This window comes from Strix aluco, chromosome 3 (assembly GCF_031877795.1).
Source record: "Strix aluco isolate bStrAlu1 chromosome 3, bStrAlu1.hap1, whole genome shotgun sequence".
Classification (NCBI taxonomy): domain Eukaryota; kingdom Metazoa; phylum Chordata; class Aves; order Strigiformes; family Strigidae; genus Strix; species Strix aluco.
The window spans coordinates 86,627,486-86,645,733 of record NC_133933.1 but is presented as its reverse complement, the minus strand read 5'-3'; the positions used below and the strand labels follow the sequence as shown (position 1 = coordinate 86,645,733).

General features: G+C 39.1%; 1 protein-coding gene across 3 annotated transcripts; it reads right to left on the bottom strand.

Moving 5' to 3' along the window:
- CCNC (cyclin C) lies at nt 1-18,090 on the bottom strand. 3 transcript variants are annotated; one of them, XM_074819474.1, is made up of 12 exons: nt 17,973-18,090; nt 17,095-17,201; nt 13,391-13,475; nt 13,078-13,147; nt 11,499-11,550; nt 8,658-8,713; nt 7,381-7,416; nt 5,612-5,703; nt 4,817-4,884; nt 4,454-4,533; nt 2,389-2,507; nt 1-1,746 (listed from the first exon to the last, which is right to left on the bottom strand). In XM_074819474.1, the coding sequence occupies exons 1-12, from the start codon at nt 18,002-18,004 to the stop codon at nt 1,692-1,694; spliced, it is 852 nt and encodes a 283-aa protein (XP_074675575.1). In that variant the 5' UTR covers nt 18,005-18,090; the 3' UTR covers nt 1-1,691. The 3 variants fall into 3 exon arrangements, with proteins under 3 accessions (XP_074675575.1, XP_074675577.1, XP_074675576.1); XM_074819476.1 differs by lacking the exon at nt 13,391-13,475 and having other exon boundaries at nt 17,973-17,991; XM_074819475.1 differs by lacking the exon at nt 1-1,746 and having other exon boundaries at nt 4,406-4,533.
- Nucleotides 18,091-18,248: the final 158 nt, after the last annotated feature.

Below are 18,248 nucleotides of genomic sequence, written 5' to 3'. Positions count from 1 at the left end.
TCAAGTTGCATTGATTTATTTCTACTCCCCAAGTCCACATTACAAATAGCACATTTTAGACTTCAAAAAACAAAGGCAAATGGCCAAATTCCACTCCATCAATCAAGTGTCTATAAAAGGTAGGGATCAAATGGCAACAAAAGTAGCAAAGACCAAAATGTATATATTTTCTATCTATCTATCTGTCTATCTCACCAAAGTGGTTTGGGCTTGTTGATGTAATGTTTTACAAAAATAACCTGAACGGAAATAAATGCTAGTAGCCTAATGGGCTACATAGAAACACACTTCAGTTATATTTCACCAAATAACCAGCCAATTACAAAGACAGGTATTTGCAAAAACAGGGGTTTTGTAAGGGGCTAGTTTTTTGAACCAAGATGCATCGTAGAGCAAGGGTTTTCAAGAATTTCCCTCCAATATTTCAGACCAGTGAAATGTGTTGCTTCAGGAAAAAAAAAATGAAGAACAATGTTACTGCACTTCATTTTATCATTCAATTTTTCTACTTGGGCAAGTTGGCATTATCATTCAAAATGAAGTTGTCCAGAACTCACTTAGAAACAAAGTTATCTAAAAATCAAAAAATTCGATTTAGGCCACTTCCTGACTTCAGTGGGATATCTGCCTGAGTAAGGAACACAGGATATGGCCTTCTGTTTGAAGGAATCTCATTTTCTCCAGCACATAGTTAACCAAGGAATCCCATTTCAGTTATTCTAAAGAGTTGCTCCTAACATCACAATTAAAATTAGCCAGTATGAAGCTCACCAAAAGCTTGATCCTCTTAAATAAACTCTCTAATGAACCACACAAATTCACACTAACAGTGAAGGCAGACTAACAGTGTATATCTTTTGTACAAAAAAAAAACAACCACCATAAAAAATAGCAATCATACCCAATTTGTACTTGACTGTGAAATATTCCAATTGTACTACACAGTACATTTACTTGCAAAAAAAAAAAAAAAAATCATAGTATGTTGGGTTTTTAAAATTCCTAACACTTGAAATGTTTAAGAAAACTGCAGAATCACTATACATATTGCACTTCTCTGGCAAGCTGGGCTACTATGCTTCATGGCAAAAACATCCAAGTACATCTACTGAGTAAAACAGCATTTTTCTAACCCAAAAAAGGAACTGAATTTCTTTCCTGCAGCTTTCATTAAAACTGTAACAATATTCTTTGCAGGCTCTTCTAGGCTTTATTTCTGAAGGATTGCTGTTACTTGTTACAGAATCCATATTTATGTTAAAAAAATCAACAATCATACACTATCTTCCTTCAGTCACAAACAAAATGAAGACAACACAAGTCATTAATACAGTCATACTCAGGCTTCAGGTTACTGTCGCTTTAAAAATAGTTCAATGGCAAGTTACAATTTTCTCAAAGCAAACAAAACCAATAATGAACTTTTTGAGTGGATACTGTTAATCTTTTGCAGCTTGGTTTAATGTTTGATTCCTTACACTGAAAAATCTTAGTACATTTGCTCCAGCGTCAGAGAAAATGATGCGGTTTTAGAGGAAAAGCTTTCAAAATGCTTGACACAAACAAGCTACTTATTCTTCAAGTTCTTTGTCAAAGATGTTACGAAAACCTTCTGTCCATTTCATGAACACAGGAAAGATCCCAGGATGTCTTGAGTCAAAGTGGTCCATAGAGAAATTCTTTGGAATGTCTTAAGATTGGCTATAACTAGAGTTCTGGCTACCATTTGGACCCTGTTCTCCTTCACTGTTTGGAAGAAAAAAAAAGGCAAAAACGTGTCTTCAAAAAAGAAGGATCATGTTACATTTCTTTTTTTTAATTAAAAAATATGGTATTCTGAAAGTAGTAAAAACCTTTTGAAAGAAAATACTTCAACACATACACAAATAGTTTCATAAAAAATGCAAAGGTTATTCTTAGCATGCATAAATAACTTCAGTGTGTTTATTTGAATAATGATTTCAATATATCCCCATGCAGCTGCCTGCTGAATCTACTTCTGAAGTCAACATTCCAAAGTTCACATTACATAAGTGTGTGCTCAGGTATTTGCACGTGCAGATTCCCAACAGTGATATTCAATCACAGTAATTAAGTACGACATCAAGCAGGCCCAGTTCTAATGACTCTGGCCCAGCCACGGAGCCTCACAGCGTGGTTCCTTACATTTGCTAAACTGTATTGATCACATTCTAATCACATTAACGCTCTCCATAAAACAATGAATGTTTTGCTTCTCACTAGCTCTTGAACAATCAGACTAGCTGTTTGTAACAGAGAGGTCTGCACTGTAAAAACATAGGCTATACCTCAAATTAAACATTTACTCATTCTTAAGATAGTAGTTCAGTTTTTCCATATGAAAGGCATATTAAGGAAGTACAGTACCTGTTTGGAGGTGGTTTTGGTTTAGGCATTTTACTAAGAATAGTAGCCATCTCTTTCCTCTCATCAAAGTTCTTCCACTGCTCATACAGCTTCAGAATAACCCTGATTATTTCTAAAATCTGATTAGAAAGAAAAGAGATCCTAAGGTCAGACACAATAGCGATTTTATCTTTGTCATAGTTGGTTTAAGTGTGTAATTCATTAAACATGCCCTGAAAGGAATTTAAGCAGCACAATTTTCATATTATAAACTGAGCTGTCTCACATTTAATCTGGTCTGGCAATCAACCATTTCTATAATTAGCTTTTTTATTTAATTGTGAATGGAAGCCTGAACAGAATACTTTCTCTCCCATTCAACTGTATATACCATCTCTCCTCCCCAGCAAGCTAAATAGCTTTTTATTTATTTGCAACTACTGCCACAGCTTGTAACTATGCTATTGGGAAAATATGGACACCTGACAACATGACTGCAGCTAGATGACCATGGATTACCAATACAGTAACTGATGATTATCAATGTCCTATACACATCAGAGGCACAGCGTAGGAAAAAAAAGCTCCAAACCACAAATACTGGTCTGAATTCTTTCCTGTCAAGAAATAAAGAGCCAAGGAATGTCTGAATACTTCTTATTCTTATTATATTCTTATACACATGTAATAAGAATTGTTAAAATTTCATATTCCACTTCTGGAAGCATAAGCATTCCCTATCAGTTTGGACATGTTCTATCTATTGCACCTCAACTACCCTAACTTCCTATTAAATTTCTAGTTCAATATTCTATATAAAAGGTGCATAATGTTTAGTTCATTATTTGTTTCATCATTCTCTAAATTAATAAAGTAGACCTCTTTTTTCTTTTTAACACATGGACTTTGATTAAGTGCTAAAACAATATATATCCTTGAAACAAATGTCACAGTTGGCTAAGAGGTCCATGGTGCTGATGTAAAAAAATCAAGCTTAGATTGTATCACTGGCATGAGAACCAAGACATGTAAACATTCAAACACGTTCAGTATCAAGCTTATGGTAACCTTATCTGTCAAATATAGGTTGGTTCTCCTCTGCTGACAATTTATTATCACCATGATTTTACATGCATGACAGCATAATTCACAGAGCTCTGGATGCAGCATAGCATCCACACTGTGCTTAAAAAAGACGAATCCTGGAATACAAATACAGGGCCAGGATATCATCAGTGGCATAAAAGACAATACCGACAGCACAGAGGGCAATGGTACGTCTCATCCATAATATGCTATTTAATTCCAGACACTCAGTTTTGAGAAAGACAGACTGAAAAATATGTGCAGAGTGAAACAGTCTGATAAGGAATATGATGACTAGTTTGGCTCGCTTGCTGGAGGTTAAAGGAGTCAACCTTAACAACCTTAACAAAGGTTAAAGAAGTCAACCTAAACAGTAAAAGGAACTAGTGAAGATGAAAAACATTACTAATATGAGAACTGCGCCTTGGAACCTGATAAATTTGTGAAGGGGATTATTTGACATAGAATTTGCAATAGCAGGGAACTCAAGTGAACGATCTTGGAGTCCCCCTGTTTAACACTGACTGATTACCCTGAAAGTGTCAAGAATGTTTTACACTCTGCTTACTACATACATTCATAGGGAGAAAATGAGAACAGTGTGTAGGCATGATGCTGAAAGGCAAATCAGAAAATCACACGCACTGGAATTTAAATCAAACACGTGCTGGCAATCTTAAATGACGAAAAACATGGGTAAGTCTTTTCCTGGCAAAAAAATTCAAAGGATATTTGTTTTATACTCCCATCTGAAAAATGGCACCACCAGTAACACTTTGCCATTATGCAATGGTTCTGTCTTGACTTTCAGAGCAGGGTGATAACCAGAATGACCTGACATTGTCTCCCTGCCCGAGAGATCTACCTAATTTCAACACCTAACATGATCACTGAATGAAGTTCAAATCAGTACCACAGACATGTAAGACAGTAGTTTTATAACCATAACTACCATTTCCGGTCAGTCCGTAACAGGTGTCGGGAATTAAAAACAGAGTACCTTTTCCATATCAACAGATAGCTCAGCAAACCATTGCCTTGCATCCTTCTGCTGGACAACACAGGCCACGTGTAGGCAAGCTGCAAAGATCAGGTGACACGGGTACTGAACAAAGATCCACTCTTGATACAGTCAGAAACATTCTATTTTTTATAAACACTATACAGTTGAACAGAGAAAGGTTGGGATTAATTATCTGATTTTTCTTCAAGACTTTTTAAGTTGCAGGGCTACACTGTCAGTACTGTATGAAACACAAACTGAAGCACCTTATGAGGGCACTCTAAGGAATGCTTGTTGATGGGACAGTGCACAGAATACATCCACTTAAACATTACAAGAGACATTGCTTGTGTTACTTACCTAGAGCTATCATGAAAGGAGGGTACAGCAGACAAAGATCAGTTCTATATGTGTCATTCACTATCCTCCTGTGCAAAAAAGAATTTGTAAGCATTATTTTGTTCACCTTTAGACTATATGACTTCAAAAACTGCCATCAGTTTATAAATATTTTGTCAGTTTTTGCAGATGGTAGAAGCAGTGAGACTGCAGGGCGAAACAGCAAGGGAGGAGATCTCTTTCCTTGTAAAAATCTCTTAATGCCTTTCATTTTTTCCTTTGTAGTCACAGCAGAAGTTTATTTGGAAGCACTATTACAGTACCATAAATGTCTTTCTGCAGAGGGTGTTGACGTACACCATAAAATAATTATCCCTGTTTCACAAAGAAGTAAGGGCAAGCATACAAGTAGCATTTTTACTGTCTTTCTGTGTTTGAGAAACAGTTCAAGAACAAAAGTTCTGCTAACACAGCTAAAAACCTCTATATACTACTTCTACCTCCTATGACAAGATACAGCAGAAAGCCAACGTTGACAGAAAAACATTACCTCTACTCATAGTCACCATTCAGTAGGGTAAAAACTGTGCTATTAGAGCTAGTCTAAAAATAAAAATTAGATCATTGCGAAGTAAAATCATTAGAGGGTTAAAGACAGAATTATCTAAGTCAGGACATATACCTGCACAGGTTAACTAGGGCACCCTTTGTATTCAAATATGGCTAAGCCTGCTTTGATTAACCACCTTTGAAGCATAACTGTTAAACGCTTTCTTGTTGAAAGGAGGCACTATTGCTAATAATTGTCTTCATTACCATGCAAGAGGTAGCAGCATGTCTTCTTGGCCCATATCTTGCACATATTGGAGCAAAGGTCTATAAGGATGATATACTATCAAACAGCAGTCCTAGGAAAAGTGTCAACGGGATAAAAGTTAGATTACAATGCAGAATGTGTTGTCAGTTCATATTAAAAACATTTGGTTTACAAGTCAATGACTGACTATTTTTTTGAAGTAGCATTCTGACACCTAACCCTGCTCTAATGAGGGCAGTGCTCTCTCTAGAATACCATTACATAGCATGGTTGCCAGTCTGTCAATGTCCTTCCCTTAAGAGACAGAGAAAGCCACATCTGCAGCACACTGAAACCTCATTTGCTTACAAACCCGTAATTCCCACTTGGAAATACAAAACACTGCCAGAAAACAGTCTGTCACTAAATACCATACATGGAAAGCATGCCAAAATAATTGACACTGGTTTGGAAAGAAAGAAAGAAAAAGAAAAAAATCCACTGCTCTCAAATCCCCTTTTTTCAGACCCAGGTTGGTGTAAACAAGAAGGAATAACCTTCTCGCTGAAAGCAGCCAACTGTATGGATACTACAGAGAAAAGCTGCATTAAGTTACATGTTCTGAACACTGAAGTGAGCCACAGTTATTATACGTACTATATACTGCATAGCGTACTGGAAAAGTAAGTTAATCCCCAAAATGTAACTTCTTGTAAATGCAGTTATTTGTGATAAAACTCCTGTATACAAAACCCAGGAATCAGAGGTATCAAGGACTAAATCTAAACAGGTTATCTAAAAATGGGTTATAACAACTGTAGGCACAAACAAAAACTTTGATCTGATCTCCTCTGTGTCCTGTTCCCAAAACATATCCTTTCTCAGTTGCTGCCTAACTCACTAGGCTCCTCCCTGGTTTCCCTCTCTTCTCCGCACTTGAGCAGAACTACCCTAGTACAGCGAGCCCAGTGCCTAACCCATCCAAGTCCAAACAATATGCAGAAATTAGGCACCACTTTACCGAAGCCCCCTAAGAAGCCTGGGCTGCATCCTTTCAGCTGCCCTAGAGAACACAGCAATGGGATAGCAACTTTTACAAAAAGCAGGTACAGCTTCTTTCTTTGAAAGTGCCTGGAAGAAAACGTCACATTGTGCTCCCTTCATCCACCAGCCTAATAGTTACAGCACCATCTTAGAAAATGGGAGGCCCTGAATTCAGTTTCTTTGTCACAGGATTCAAATTCACATCTCACTTCCTAGAAGATTAGTCTCATTATCAGGTTACAGACTAGCATGAGTGGGATACTACCCACACCTTCTGCTGAAGCTGGAACATATATATAGCTCCAGATTCTTCCAGGCAAGAAGAAGAGGGCATAGAAAGAATGCAACTCTTTATGCTCTTGACTGGCCATTCAGCTGGGGAAATCGGGACACTGACATCCTAGTCTCTGCATCAGGACTTTTATACAGTTACCTTTCTTTTAAAAACAGAAGCAGTTCTGGAAACAGAACTTATGCTTTACCCATCCCAAAAGCGCTATAACCACTAGGATGCAGAGCCATACACACTCCTCCTGTCCCCACCACTCCCACAATCTGCCCTTTCTGTTGAGAAGTCCAGCTTCCACACAAGGAGGTGAGAATGCCCTCACTCAGCCTAGATGACAGCACAGTAATTATGACATTCTGCTGAAAATGTAAGTGTTAGACCTGCATGGACATCATTCAAAAATTGGAGTGGAGGGAAAAAAAAATAAGAAGCAAACCACCAAAAAACCCCACCTACCATTAATTCTAAGAGATAGAATTCACATTCTAGTATCTGCAAAGAAGTAAAATCACAGTTAAACAGCAGCATGTTTCAGACAGCAGAATTAACTGGCATCCATGAATGCACAGGAATTTTCAACACATACTTGCAACAGTCTTAAATGCATTTAATCTGAAACTACAAAACGAAACAAAAATCAAACAATTATTAGCCATTGCCTTAACACCATTTTAACTTAACTCCAGCCATAATAACAATGCATTTAAACATTTTGGATCAAGTTTACTATGAAAGACTACTTCATTGGCAGTACTTGTCTGATTTGTTTCAACACCTGGCAGCAGCAAATTGTTTCCAGTGTATAAATACACTGGAATAAAGAAGTCTTTTTGTAGAATTAGGGCCTCTTCATCAGGCCACTAACATGCCAAATGGCCTTTTAAAGCATTTTCAGATTTAATTTCATGTGAAATATTCTGTCTAATTGTAGCAATTAAGTCAGTTCTCATGTTCCATAGAGACAGTGACATATTAGTGATACCAAGGAAAAGACCAGACTGCTTTGGCTATAGGAAAGCAGTACCCCAAAATATGTTTCCATTTGCTTTTATCTGTAAAATAGCAGTGCAGTTCTATGCAAGGTCTTAGATACTTTATATTCTGATATATCATTTGGCTTTCTAGATTGGGTGAAAAGCAAACCAACAAAAAAGTAGTATTTGTCACAGTCAATCTAAAAATAATGTTTAACTTTCAAAATACTACAGCACAGGTCAAAACTGGTTTCAATAAAAACTACAAAATATCTCAGCATTGTGACTGAGAATGCCTTGAAAACCACTGGTAAATCCAAATTTTAAATAATAAATTAAAATTATTTTTCAAAAGCCATTATATTTTACAGGCAAAAATAAAACTGCTTTCTGTAAGCCAACTGCTCCTGTGTGCAAGCTTTGAAGCATCCCAGGTGCAAGGGCTATTCACCTTCCCTGGAGCAACATATTTGTAAACAAGAACATTCAAAAAAAGCTAATCTCTTTTACCATACTACATAAAAATTACTATTTCAGTCCCCACTCACGTCACTTCTCTTTATAGCATTTCTGTCAACAATTTAAGAAATGAGGTTATATAAGATTTATTACTTTTAAAAGTAACTTTCCCAATAATCTATCCAAAACTAGTTATGAGCAACGTGACATATGAGTATAAAAATATTTCTCAGAATTTAAAAGACAGGATTTCTTGCAAACAATTATTTGCTCAAGATGTATTTCGAACAGCATACTTACATGATTCATCCTATAAGGAAACTCCTTCGGAAAGGCATACGAAAACCTAGTTTTCACTACAGTAAAGAGAAATCAGTATGTTAAAAATTATGTAATTAATACTTTTACTTCTTTCCCACCTTTCTACTAATTAATCTGTATATAGCCCTTCAAATCCATTTGGCAGCACAATTGCTTGTAGTCCAAAAGGTTTGTATTTGAAAGAGAAAAGTTATGAGATTTAAGATCCTGAAAGGGAAAGAGAAATACAGCTGAAATCCAGATTTACAGAGATACTCAGCCAGATACTTGTCTGCTGGTTTGGACACTATTAAATCTTCTGGTTAACCACCAACCAGTTTATGGCACCTAACTTTCCACAAGTTATCAGTCACAGAGCTATCTACCTACTGATGTCACTCGAAATCTGGTGATCTCTTCAGGATCTCAGTTCCAACACTAAATCCAAATGGATTTTTTACATGGGATTTTTCTCGATCCTTCAACATGCAAGATTTTAAAGCACATAATCAAGTCTTAGAAAAAGAAGACCAAAGGCAGGGTGAGGGAGCTCAGCCAAGAGATCCTGTATTTCCATGATGTAAAGATTTTGGATATGCAAAAAACGGGCTCAAATTCAAAGCAAGAAGTTAATTCACCACACTGCAGATCAATGTCCTAGGCACTGCATTATCAGACATTTCAAGGCTGTTTCTCTCCAAGAGAGAGACACCTAAACATCTGCTTAGGCATATGATATGATTCAAGACACTTGTCTCCATGAGAATGTTCAAATATATCCTGTTTTCTAGCTTATGATGATCCCTGATTTAGATACTTAATTATCCTAATGCAAGGAGAACAGGGACAAATAGCGCACTGTTAAAAATTATGTTAAGTTCCAAAACCAGAATGATCTTGTATTAGAATGCTGAGCAAAGAAAAACTTAAGGATGTGGATTTCAGATTTGTACAAGTGAAACATTTAAAAATCTATTTTAAGTCCCTGGCCTCCAAGGAAAACAGGTAACATTTAACATCCTAGAACTGAACAATATTCCTTATATTAATCACAGATGGTATAGTATGAATTGATACTGCTTCCAGAAACTCAGTATGCCATTCACTTTGATGAAAAGATAGGGTCAGTCTTTTGGACTAAAGAATTCAACACTTGGACCTACGGTGGACTTTGCTAGAAAATTTGCTGTAGGACAATAAGACTAGGCTACTGGTTGGAAATTTTAATTATTTCAAGGAAGAAAAGAATGAATAAAGCAGGTTTCTCAAGAAGCATGCAAACTGAAGAGATCCATAGTAAAAAAATAAATCATTTTGAGGGGGAAGATAGGGGAATAAAACTTTTTTCCCACAAAGCAAGCTGCAGACACAACCATATGGAACCATCCTTTCAGTGAGCTGTGGAAACAGAGAAAAAAGCTTTTGAAGAAGTTGCCAGAAACCAGGCTGAGATTATCTTCCTTACAAAGGAAGCATGTGTTAATAACTTCATGTTTCTACCTAACTAAAAGCAAACAAACCTTTTCAACCAACATTACAGTAGTCATCCCTTTTGTTAGCTTTCTTTTACTTGTCTCAATTCATCTTTTTTCTCCTTTGATATGAAGACCTCCAAAAAACCTGCTGTGTGCTACTGAATCAACTCTGGTAAAAGAAGACCAGGTAGAATAAAAGACATTAATACTAGGAGAAAGCCTGTTGCTTTTTGTCCCCACTTCCATGGAATACAGAGCACTTATCAGGGCAGGCAGGGGTTCTAGATCTGAAGGGAGAACGGTGGGGGAAATCTTCTGCGGGATTCTGAGACTTGGGATTTTCAGAAACAGCACAGCTCAGGACTAGAAGTCTAAGTAAAATCAGCTACTGCATATTTACCAAAATCCAGCTAACTTACTGATGCACCAAAACTGCCACACAGACCTGTGCTTTGCGATGCTACTTCTGTAAAAAGAGCAACTCTTATTGCTAAATCCAGTACTGGTCTTGGTCGTGCTGGTGCTCAAGATGTATTTCAGTTCTTGGTGGTGGAACTGTCACACACGGCCAGCCCCGTGGACTGATATACTGACTGCATGTGGAGGCTACAAATGCAGCCAGTCACCTGTTCCCTCAACAGCCAAGAGGGATTTTGAAAGCAATGACCTACATTTTGAAGAGCACAGCCAGCAATTGCCTATTGAGAGCAGCTGGACCTTCTGGGTCCAGCATTCAGTTAAGGAAGCCATCACTAAGACCTTGGAGGATGAGATGCAAGTTACAGGAACTGGGAAATATAAGGCAAGTGGGACAGACAGGGAATTAAGTAACTACAGTGTGATTTTATTGCATTTATTTGTGACTAGGTTATAAAATGTATTTTCAGAAATAAATATCGTGCAAAGACTAATTTTATGATGGGGGAAAAAAAATAGAAGGTATACAGCCTACCAAAAATACTGAAAACAGGCACTTCTGGGGAGCCATACCGTTTATAAAACAGACACATAAAGCCCTACGTTTCCAATTCCATCTTTGAGCAGTTCAGAAGTCAATTTACTACTCTATACTGTTTATAAACCTTGATAGTTTAATTTTATTAATTTGCTTTTATTTATGCTTGGCATAAATTCCAACCAGAATCAACGAAAACTACTACAGAAAGGACCCTTCTGTTTCTGTATTTAGAAATTATTTATTCTAAATGGCTTTAACTGGCTCCTGGCAGTCAACATGCAAACCCCTCCATGACTTGATAAAAAGCTACCTTTTAAAAACAAGCAAACGACAAAACCCACAAAGAAAATGTTTTATCTCCCCATAGAGATAGGTAACTACAGTATAATGAAAATCACCGATACTTACATACAGAAGTAGCAGCAGAAATCAACCTTGTATTTGAAACAACACCAAATTCCTGAAGAAAAAGAATGGTAAATGAGGTGAACTACCTGAAATACCATATACTCACACTGTTATCAAATTAAAATAACAGCTTCTTACTAAACTGGGCTTCTTTATGCAGTATTTCTTTCTTATCCCCCACCCCTTTTTTCTTTTTTTCTTTAAGGTAACAGGGTAAACTCTTAGGTAAAGAGTTTTTTCATTAATTAGTTACTTTGTTGTTTGAGTTGTGAGGAACAGTAAACACTTATGAAAGGTACTAAAGCCACGAAAGCTCAGTTGGCTAACACTCTACATATAAAATAAACAAGAGGGCTTCAAGAAGGTATGTTGGTTTTCCTTAACCCACTTGGAGAGAAAACTGCCTTTAGAAACCTGTCATTCACTACCTTTTTTTATTATGTTTCCTTTTTTTATTATGTTTATTATGTTATGAAGCCTTAGCTCCTCTGCTGAGACAGTCAGCAAGCTGAACATTTTCTGTATACAGTGTTCTTTCAGAGAAGTGCACAGTTGATTCATTACTGCTATAGCTGCCCTCTAAAGTTGCAGAAGCTTTAGTGTTAAGGAAGGCTGCACAGACTTCTAGTATTTGTTCTAAAATACAAGGAACAGCTGTATATATACACTCTATGTCTGTACTTTCTTATAGGCTCAATTAACAGGCTGATAAAAAAATACTCTTTCCAATACTCTGCATCTTTCTCCTTTCTTTCATCTCTTCCAAACACTGAAAGGTATCACACTATTTGTACAGACAACAGTATCACATGTAGACACTGGATTAATAGGACTGTTTCTACCATCCACTAGGTATTTGAGTTCCTCCTGTAAAATTCATTAGTGCTGACATATCACAAATTGGCCAATTTGGGGGTTTTTTTTTTCATTACACAGACACTTCTCAAACAGCTGAAAAACTTCTTGCATTACAGAGGACTAAGAGCAGTGCCCAGCTGATGCTAACTCTTGGCCACATTCAAAGCAGACTACTAATGGAGGCATAGAGCCTTCTCACCACTATCCCTAATGAGTCAACTCCTTATGATAATTTCTCAAAGACAGAGTATGAGCTACAACATACTTTTAATTCAAATAATGAAAGTGTGGTAAACTCTGAGGATCCCTCACTATATGAAAGGGAAAAGGATAATTAGGAAAAAAATTTCAAATTATGCGTTAAAGTTTGAGTAAACATGAATAAGGAAAAACACACCAGAAAGGAGACGCTGCACAATTTAAGATATAGTGTATGTAAATATGTAAACACTGTATCACAGTGATACAGCCATTTAAAATACTCTTTCCAATTTTCAGAGGCCCTTCAGGGTTAGTAACATTGAGAAAGATCAAATACTAAATAACATGTTTGAAGGCGTTCTCCATCTCCTTTTCTTAAGTGCTATAGAAATCTATACAAAAAAAGAGAAGGTTTCAACCCCCAAAGCATGAAGAATGACAAAAAATTTAAAAGCCCTAAACGTTTTCTCTCTCTCATACATCACATAATTTTACATTAAAAAATTGTAATACTTCATACCTCTACTTTGGATGCCAAAAACACACACGTAGGAGCCATTAATACTGGATCTATACTTTTTAGGGAATATCTGAAATGTTATAACAAAATTATAATATGTTGTTTCATACACGTAGAACGATTAATCTATTAAGAGCACCACACTTCCTTTTGAAAAAGCAAAGCTTAAGTTAACTTTATTAGCATAAAAGCTTTACACCATCCAGAAAACAAAAGTGGCACTGTTTTTAATACAGAACTGCATTTTAAAAGGGCTACCAAAATGTGCCTAGCAAATGTTTTATTCTTGTACCATCATAGTAAACAGTCCTACCTGGCATAGAATCTCTTGAAGTAGACTGTAGCAGTGGCAATAACTTGTTGTCTTAATTTAAGATGTTCACCTAAAGCCTGGATAACTTAAAAAAAATGAACAAAAGCTTGAGTTGAGTTTTTACAACAATTTGACACCAAATAGCAAAGGATCTCAAAACATGACTAGTGCTGGGGATTCTAAGGAGCAGCAGCACTGTCTTCTCTCTCAGTTCAGATACGTTGTTCTGGTGAGACAACATGTTGCTGTAAACCTACAGACCTGCACGTGAAGAAGCACTGCATCCTGAAGCTTGTGGACACCTTCGAAAAGGGAAAGGAAACTTGACTTCACTGTGTACAAAGTGAGTATGACCTTTAAGAAGATGACAACACAAATCTCAGAAGGGTAAACCTTGGGTATTCCATTTCAGAGCAAAACAAATTCAAACACTTAAAATATAAGTCTATGGCTTCTCAGTGCCATGAAAAATGGGGTTTTTTTTCAAACAGCTAAAGCTGCCAACACAAACATGGTCATTAAATTTGGCAGAGGCAGCAGGTGTTAAAAAAAATGACATATTTAGTCTAGGGAGAAGGGGTGGGAGACCAGAGGATGCAGTCAGCTGCTCCATCATGGTGGTCCTCTGCCAGTTGGCCAAGAAACAACCCTGGTGTCATCTGTGCAGGTAGCTCTTGTTTGGCCTCCCAGGCAAAGGAAAGGTGCCAAGCAAATTAGATGCATCGAGCTGGGATTAAGAGCAGGGATTGGATATACAGAATGGCACAGTGAAACATAAGGTTGTTACTTGTTATTTTTCCCATACTTCTTCACGGCCATTATTCTGAGCAAGGCTCGGCTGTGTTAAGACTCCCTCTTCTTTTTTTGCTCCCTCACCAGAAATGTCCAAAACTGCAATTTAAAACACACTTAAGTATATATTTAAAATATGTACAGTAAGGTCAAGACAGCGACCACTGATGGAAAAAGCAAACAATTCTATTATCACTCATCGCTAAATTCTTAGGCTCTACTTAAGCACAGAAGTGCAGATCTTTTTTTCCCCCCATGGTCTTATTCCGTATCCCTTGGGAGTAGCCAGGGTACACCCTACTCTCACTTTTAATGAGCATCACGGGATTTTAAAACACAAATGTCAAGGACACTGTTGGCAAGAAAAGGGCTGAACGTAGGAGAAAAGGAGAAAACTATACTGGACAGCACTGATGCTTGGCAACATTTTTTTTCCCCCACAGGAAAAGGTAACTAATTTGTTACCCATTATGATTACCCAAAGCAACATGAAGTCCCTGTCCATGTCATATCACTCTTTTCCTAAAGAGAAGAATGCCAAACGGAGACTAGCTTGCCAGTGACAGTAGGACAAGCAATAATGCCACAAAGAAGGTTAAGCCCAGACTGTACAAATATTAAAATATTTATCAGCATATCTTGGGAGGTTTGACAAGATTTTTCCCTCTGATTTGATCATGGGGCTACAAAGCTGTCCTACTACTAGGGCATCAGAAAAATTCAAATATTAAGTAAACAGAATTCTCCAAATATGTTTCTCACTCCCATGGGATTTTCAGGAACAGTTAGGCCATCTGCTGTCAGAGAAAATTCAAGTGTGGTTTAGAGAAAAAAATGGACAAGAGCCTAGAGAGACTTAATGAAATGGAAGCTTGTATATGCTGGGAAAACGTCCAATACTTCTAATTAATTTTTAAAATATTTTAAAATAAGATATTGGATTATTTATTCCCTTATGTTTACAAAATAAGTGGTTCCAGTAGTTTTTTTTAAATAAAAGTTGTTTTAAACCTGAATATCTTGAGTAGCCTGTAACGTAAACGTTACAGCTTCTGCCCTAAACCAGAGAGGGAAATCAATTAATGCACTCTTCAACCAAAAACTCTATTAAGACTTGGTGATCCAAAGAGAAAAATCAACATCCATTTCCGTTTTCAAACTGTTGTAGAAGATGCCACTTTTCCTTCTCTACAGTATTAACAGTCTGCGTAGTTGCGCATAGCCATACAATCAGTTGATCTATTGCAGTTGTTTTCCAACAGACACATGCTGAATGTGACAAGCCATAGCCAAGACTCATATCCCCACTCCGGTAATGCAGGAGATGGGAGAGAAAAGGAGGATGCTCTATAAACCCAAAGCAGGGTCCCTATTCAGAGGCAGGTGATGATACAACACGTATCATGGGCTTGAAGCTCTGCCTGAGCAGTGCCTGACTGTCCTCCCCGTGAAGGTGCCTCTCTTTACCACAGAAGGGGTAAAAGCCCAGCGCCACTCCCTCCTCCAGGGTAGGCTGTGTTCGTAGCACATGAGGGAGATGCTGGCAGAGCTGTTCTCCAGCTGCCGCAGGTCACACACTGTACCTTCAGGGGAGGCAGGGAGTGCCAATGAAAAGGACCCTGAAAACCACAAACTGAAACCACCTTGCTTACTTGGTAAATCTTTCATTTACTCAAGAAAAACACTGAAATGAAACACTTAAAAAAGCATATTTCATAATTCAAATTAATACGAGTGAAAATGAGCATAGAAATCCAGTTTTAGAAGTATCAGTACTCCATTTTTCTCTGTTTACATTATGAAGCTACGACACTTTGTTTTAATCTCAAGGAATTTCACAAACTGATCAAATAGGTAAATCATTGCTAGCTTGATTTCCTGGTGCCTGTAAGCGGTAACACAGATGTATCCACAGCAATCAGATCTGCAGCATACGCAATTATTATAAAAATAGCTAGGCTAAGAGAGAAGCTGGGATAAGTAGCTTTCACAGGTATCACTCCAGCACTGACATAAGATCTTCCAGTGGCTTTGCAAAAGTCACTTAACATCTCTGTCTCAAGTCTGGCCAGATAGCTGAAAAAATAAACATTCTGTGCTTTAAAGGACTGCTGTGAAAAATATTTGAAGAGCTGTCTGCAAACAAATTACTACTTAGCAACATCCTTTGCTTAGGGAGATTTTTTTAAAAAGCTGAACAATTGCACAGAAAAGAGTTTAAGTGCCTGCATGATCTGATGTGCTCCAGTGCAGCCATTCATATGGTTAAATGCTTTGCAGGATCAAGTAAGTCTTAGATAACTTCACAGACAAGCCCCATACTCTTTGGGAGAACAGGCTGTCTGTCAACAGCTCTCAGAAACTTATGGACAATTTGAGAGCCACCGGGTGCTGGGGAATCAGTCACAAGACAAGACACAGGCTGTGATGCAGGTTTCAAAGAACGTAACTGAACACAAATAACAAATTTCCAAGCTTTGCAGTTTAACAGGACTGCACAGATCAGCTAAAATACTTACCACAGCCTAACAGCCCACCAGATGCCCAGTCTGAGTATTAATGCTTGACACTGAGCCTTTAATATGCTAGCTCAACAGTTTCTGCTTGCTTCTCCTCCTTTTGTTTTTGCTAAGAACCTCTTGAAAATAAGAAAACGTACTATGTTTTGTCCCATCACAGGTAAAAACATTATAAATGCAGCTAATTTGCCTGTAAGTTCTCCTAGAATTATGTTAATATAACTAACAAATGACAATGTGATTGATATTCCAGTTCTTTGTTAAAATAGGCTGTGGAAGTGTATGTAATATCACAATGAAAACATTACATTCTCTAAGCAATTCAAACTTGCATTTATACGTAGCGGATACTGTACATATTTTATGGCAGAAATAAAAATAAAACAGTTTTACCATTAGTAAAAAATATCTGTAGCTTCCAATATTCTTCTTCAGTCAGAAATTTCAAGTCTTTCTGGCGTTCCTTCAACAGATCTTGTTTATCCAAAATCCATTGTAAACTAAAGGAATGGAAAATCACTTCAGCAACTCTTTGTCAACATCATGTCGAGTGACTCCTGTACAGACTACAGGTTGCAGGTCAGGGCTAGAGGACTAGTGACCTTTAATCAAACCACACACAATCTTGCCAAGCAAATGTTCACTAGAGTCTTCAAAGTTAGACCTCTGAAAAAAAGACTAACTAGCAGGGACTAAGATCGGCCTTTACCTATAGCAAACTGAACTGGCGGTGTAGCTCGTACAAGGCAAGGTTTGCGTTATATTTAGCACATCACGGGCACCCATTTAAACCTCGACGCACGAGGTATTTGAACGCAGCTCAGCACTGGCTGCCCTACGGCTGGGGATAAACATACCGCACCTCACGGATCGCAACTGCCCGCACTCGGCCCCTTGAGACCACGGCAGCGCGGGCTCGGTCACTGGGACGCGGCTCCCCGTCCGGAGAGCCCAAACACTTTGAAAGTCGCGGCGAGGTGAGGCCGGCTGGCGCGGCGGGAGCCGGGGCGGCTCCGGCTGCTCTCGCACTCCAGCCCGGCTCCCGCCAGGGCTCCGCGGCCAGCAGGCCCCGCCGCCCGCCGCCGCCGGGAGACGCGGCCCAGCGCCCCTGGCGCTCCTCTCGCCCTCGCCGGGCCTCCCGACAGCGCCATGCCCCGCGCCCCCGGCCCGGCCCGGCCCGGCCCCGCCGCCCCGGCCCCGGCAATGAATGGACAAAGCGCGGCAGCGGCCCGCAGCCCCTTCGCCCCCCGCCCCGCGGCCGCGGCACCCACTAGTGCGAGCTCTGCCAGAAGTTCCCGGCCATGGGGAGGAGAGGAGAGGGGAGGAGGCGCCCGGGCCCGCGATGTCCCGGCCCCGCCGCGCCAGCGCCGCCGCCCCCGCGCCGGCAGCAGGAAGGAGGCGGCCGCCGCCACCGCCCCGCGCCCGCCGCCGCCGCCGCCGGCCGGCAACACGCGGCACTGGGAACCGTTCCCCTGCGCCCGGGTTCCGCCCGCCCCCGGCTGCCCCCCGCAGGGCCCACAGGGCCTCGGCAGGCCCCGGCGGGCCCG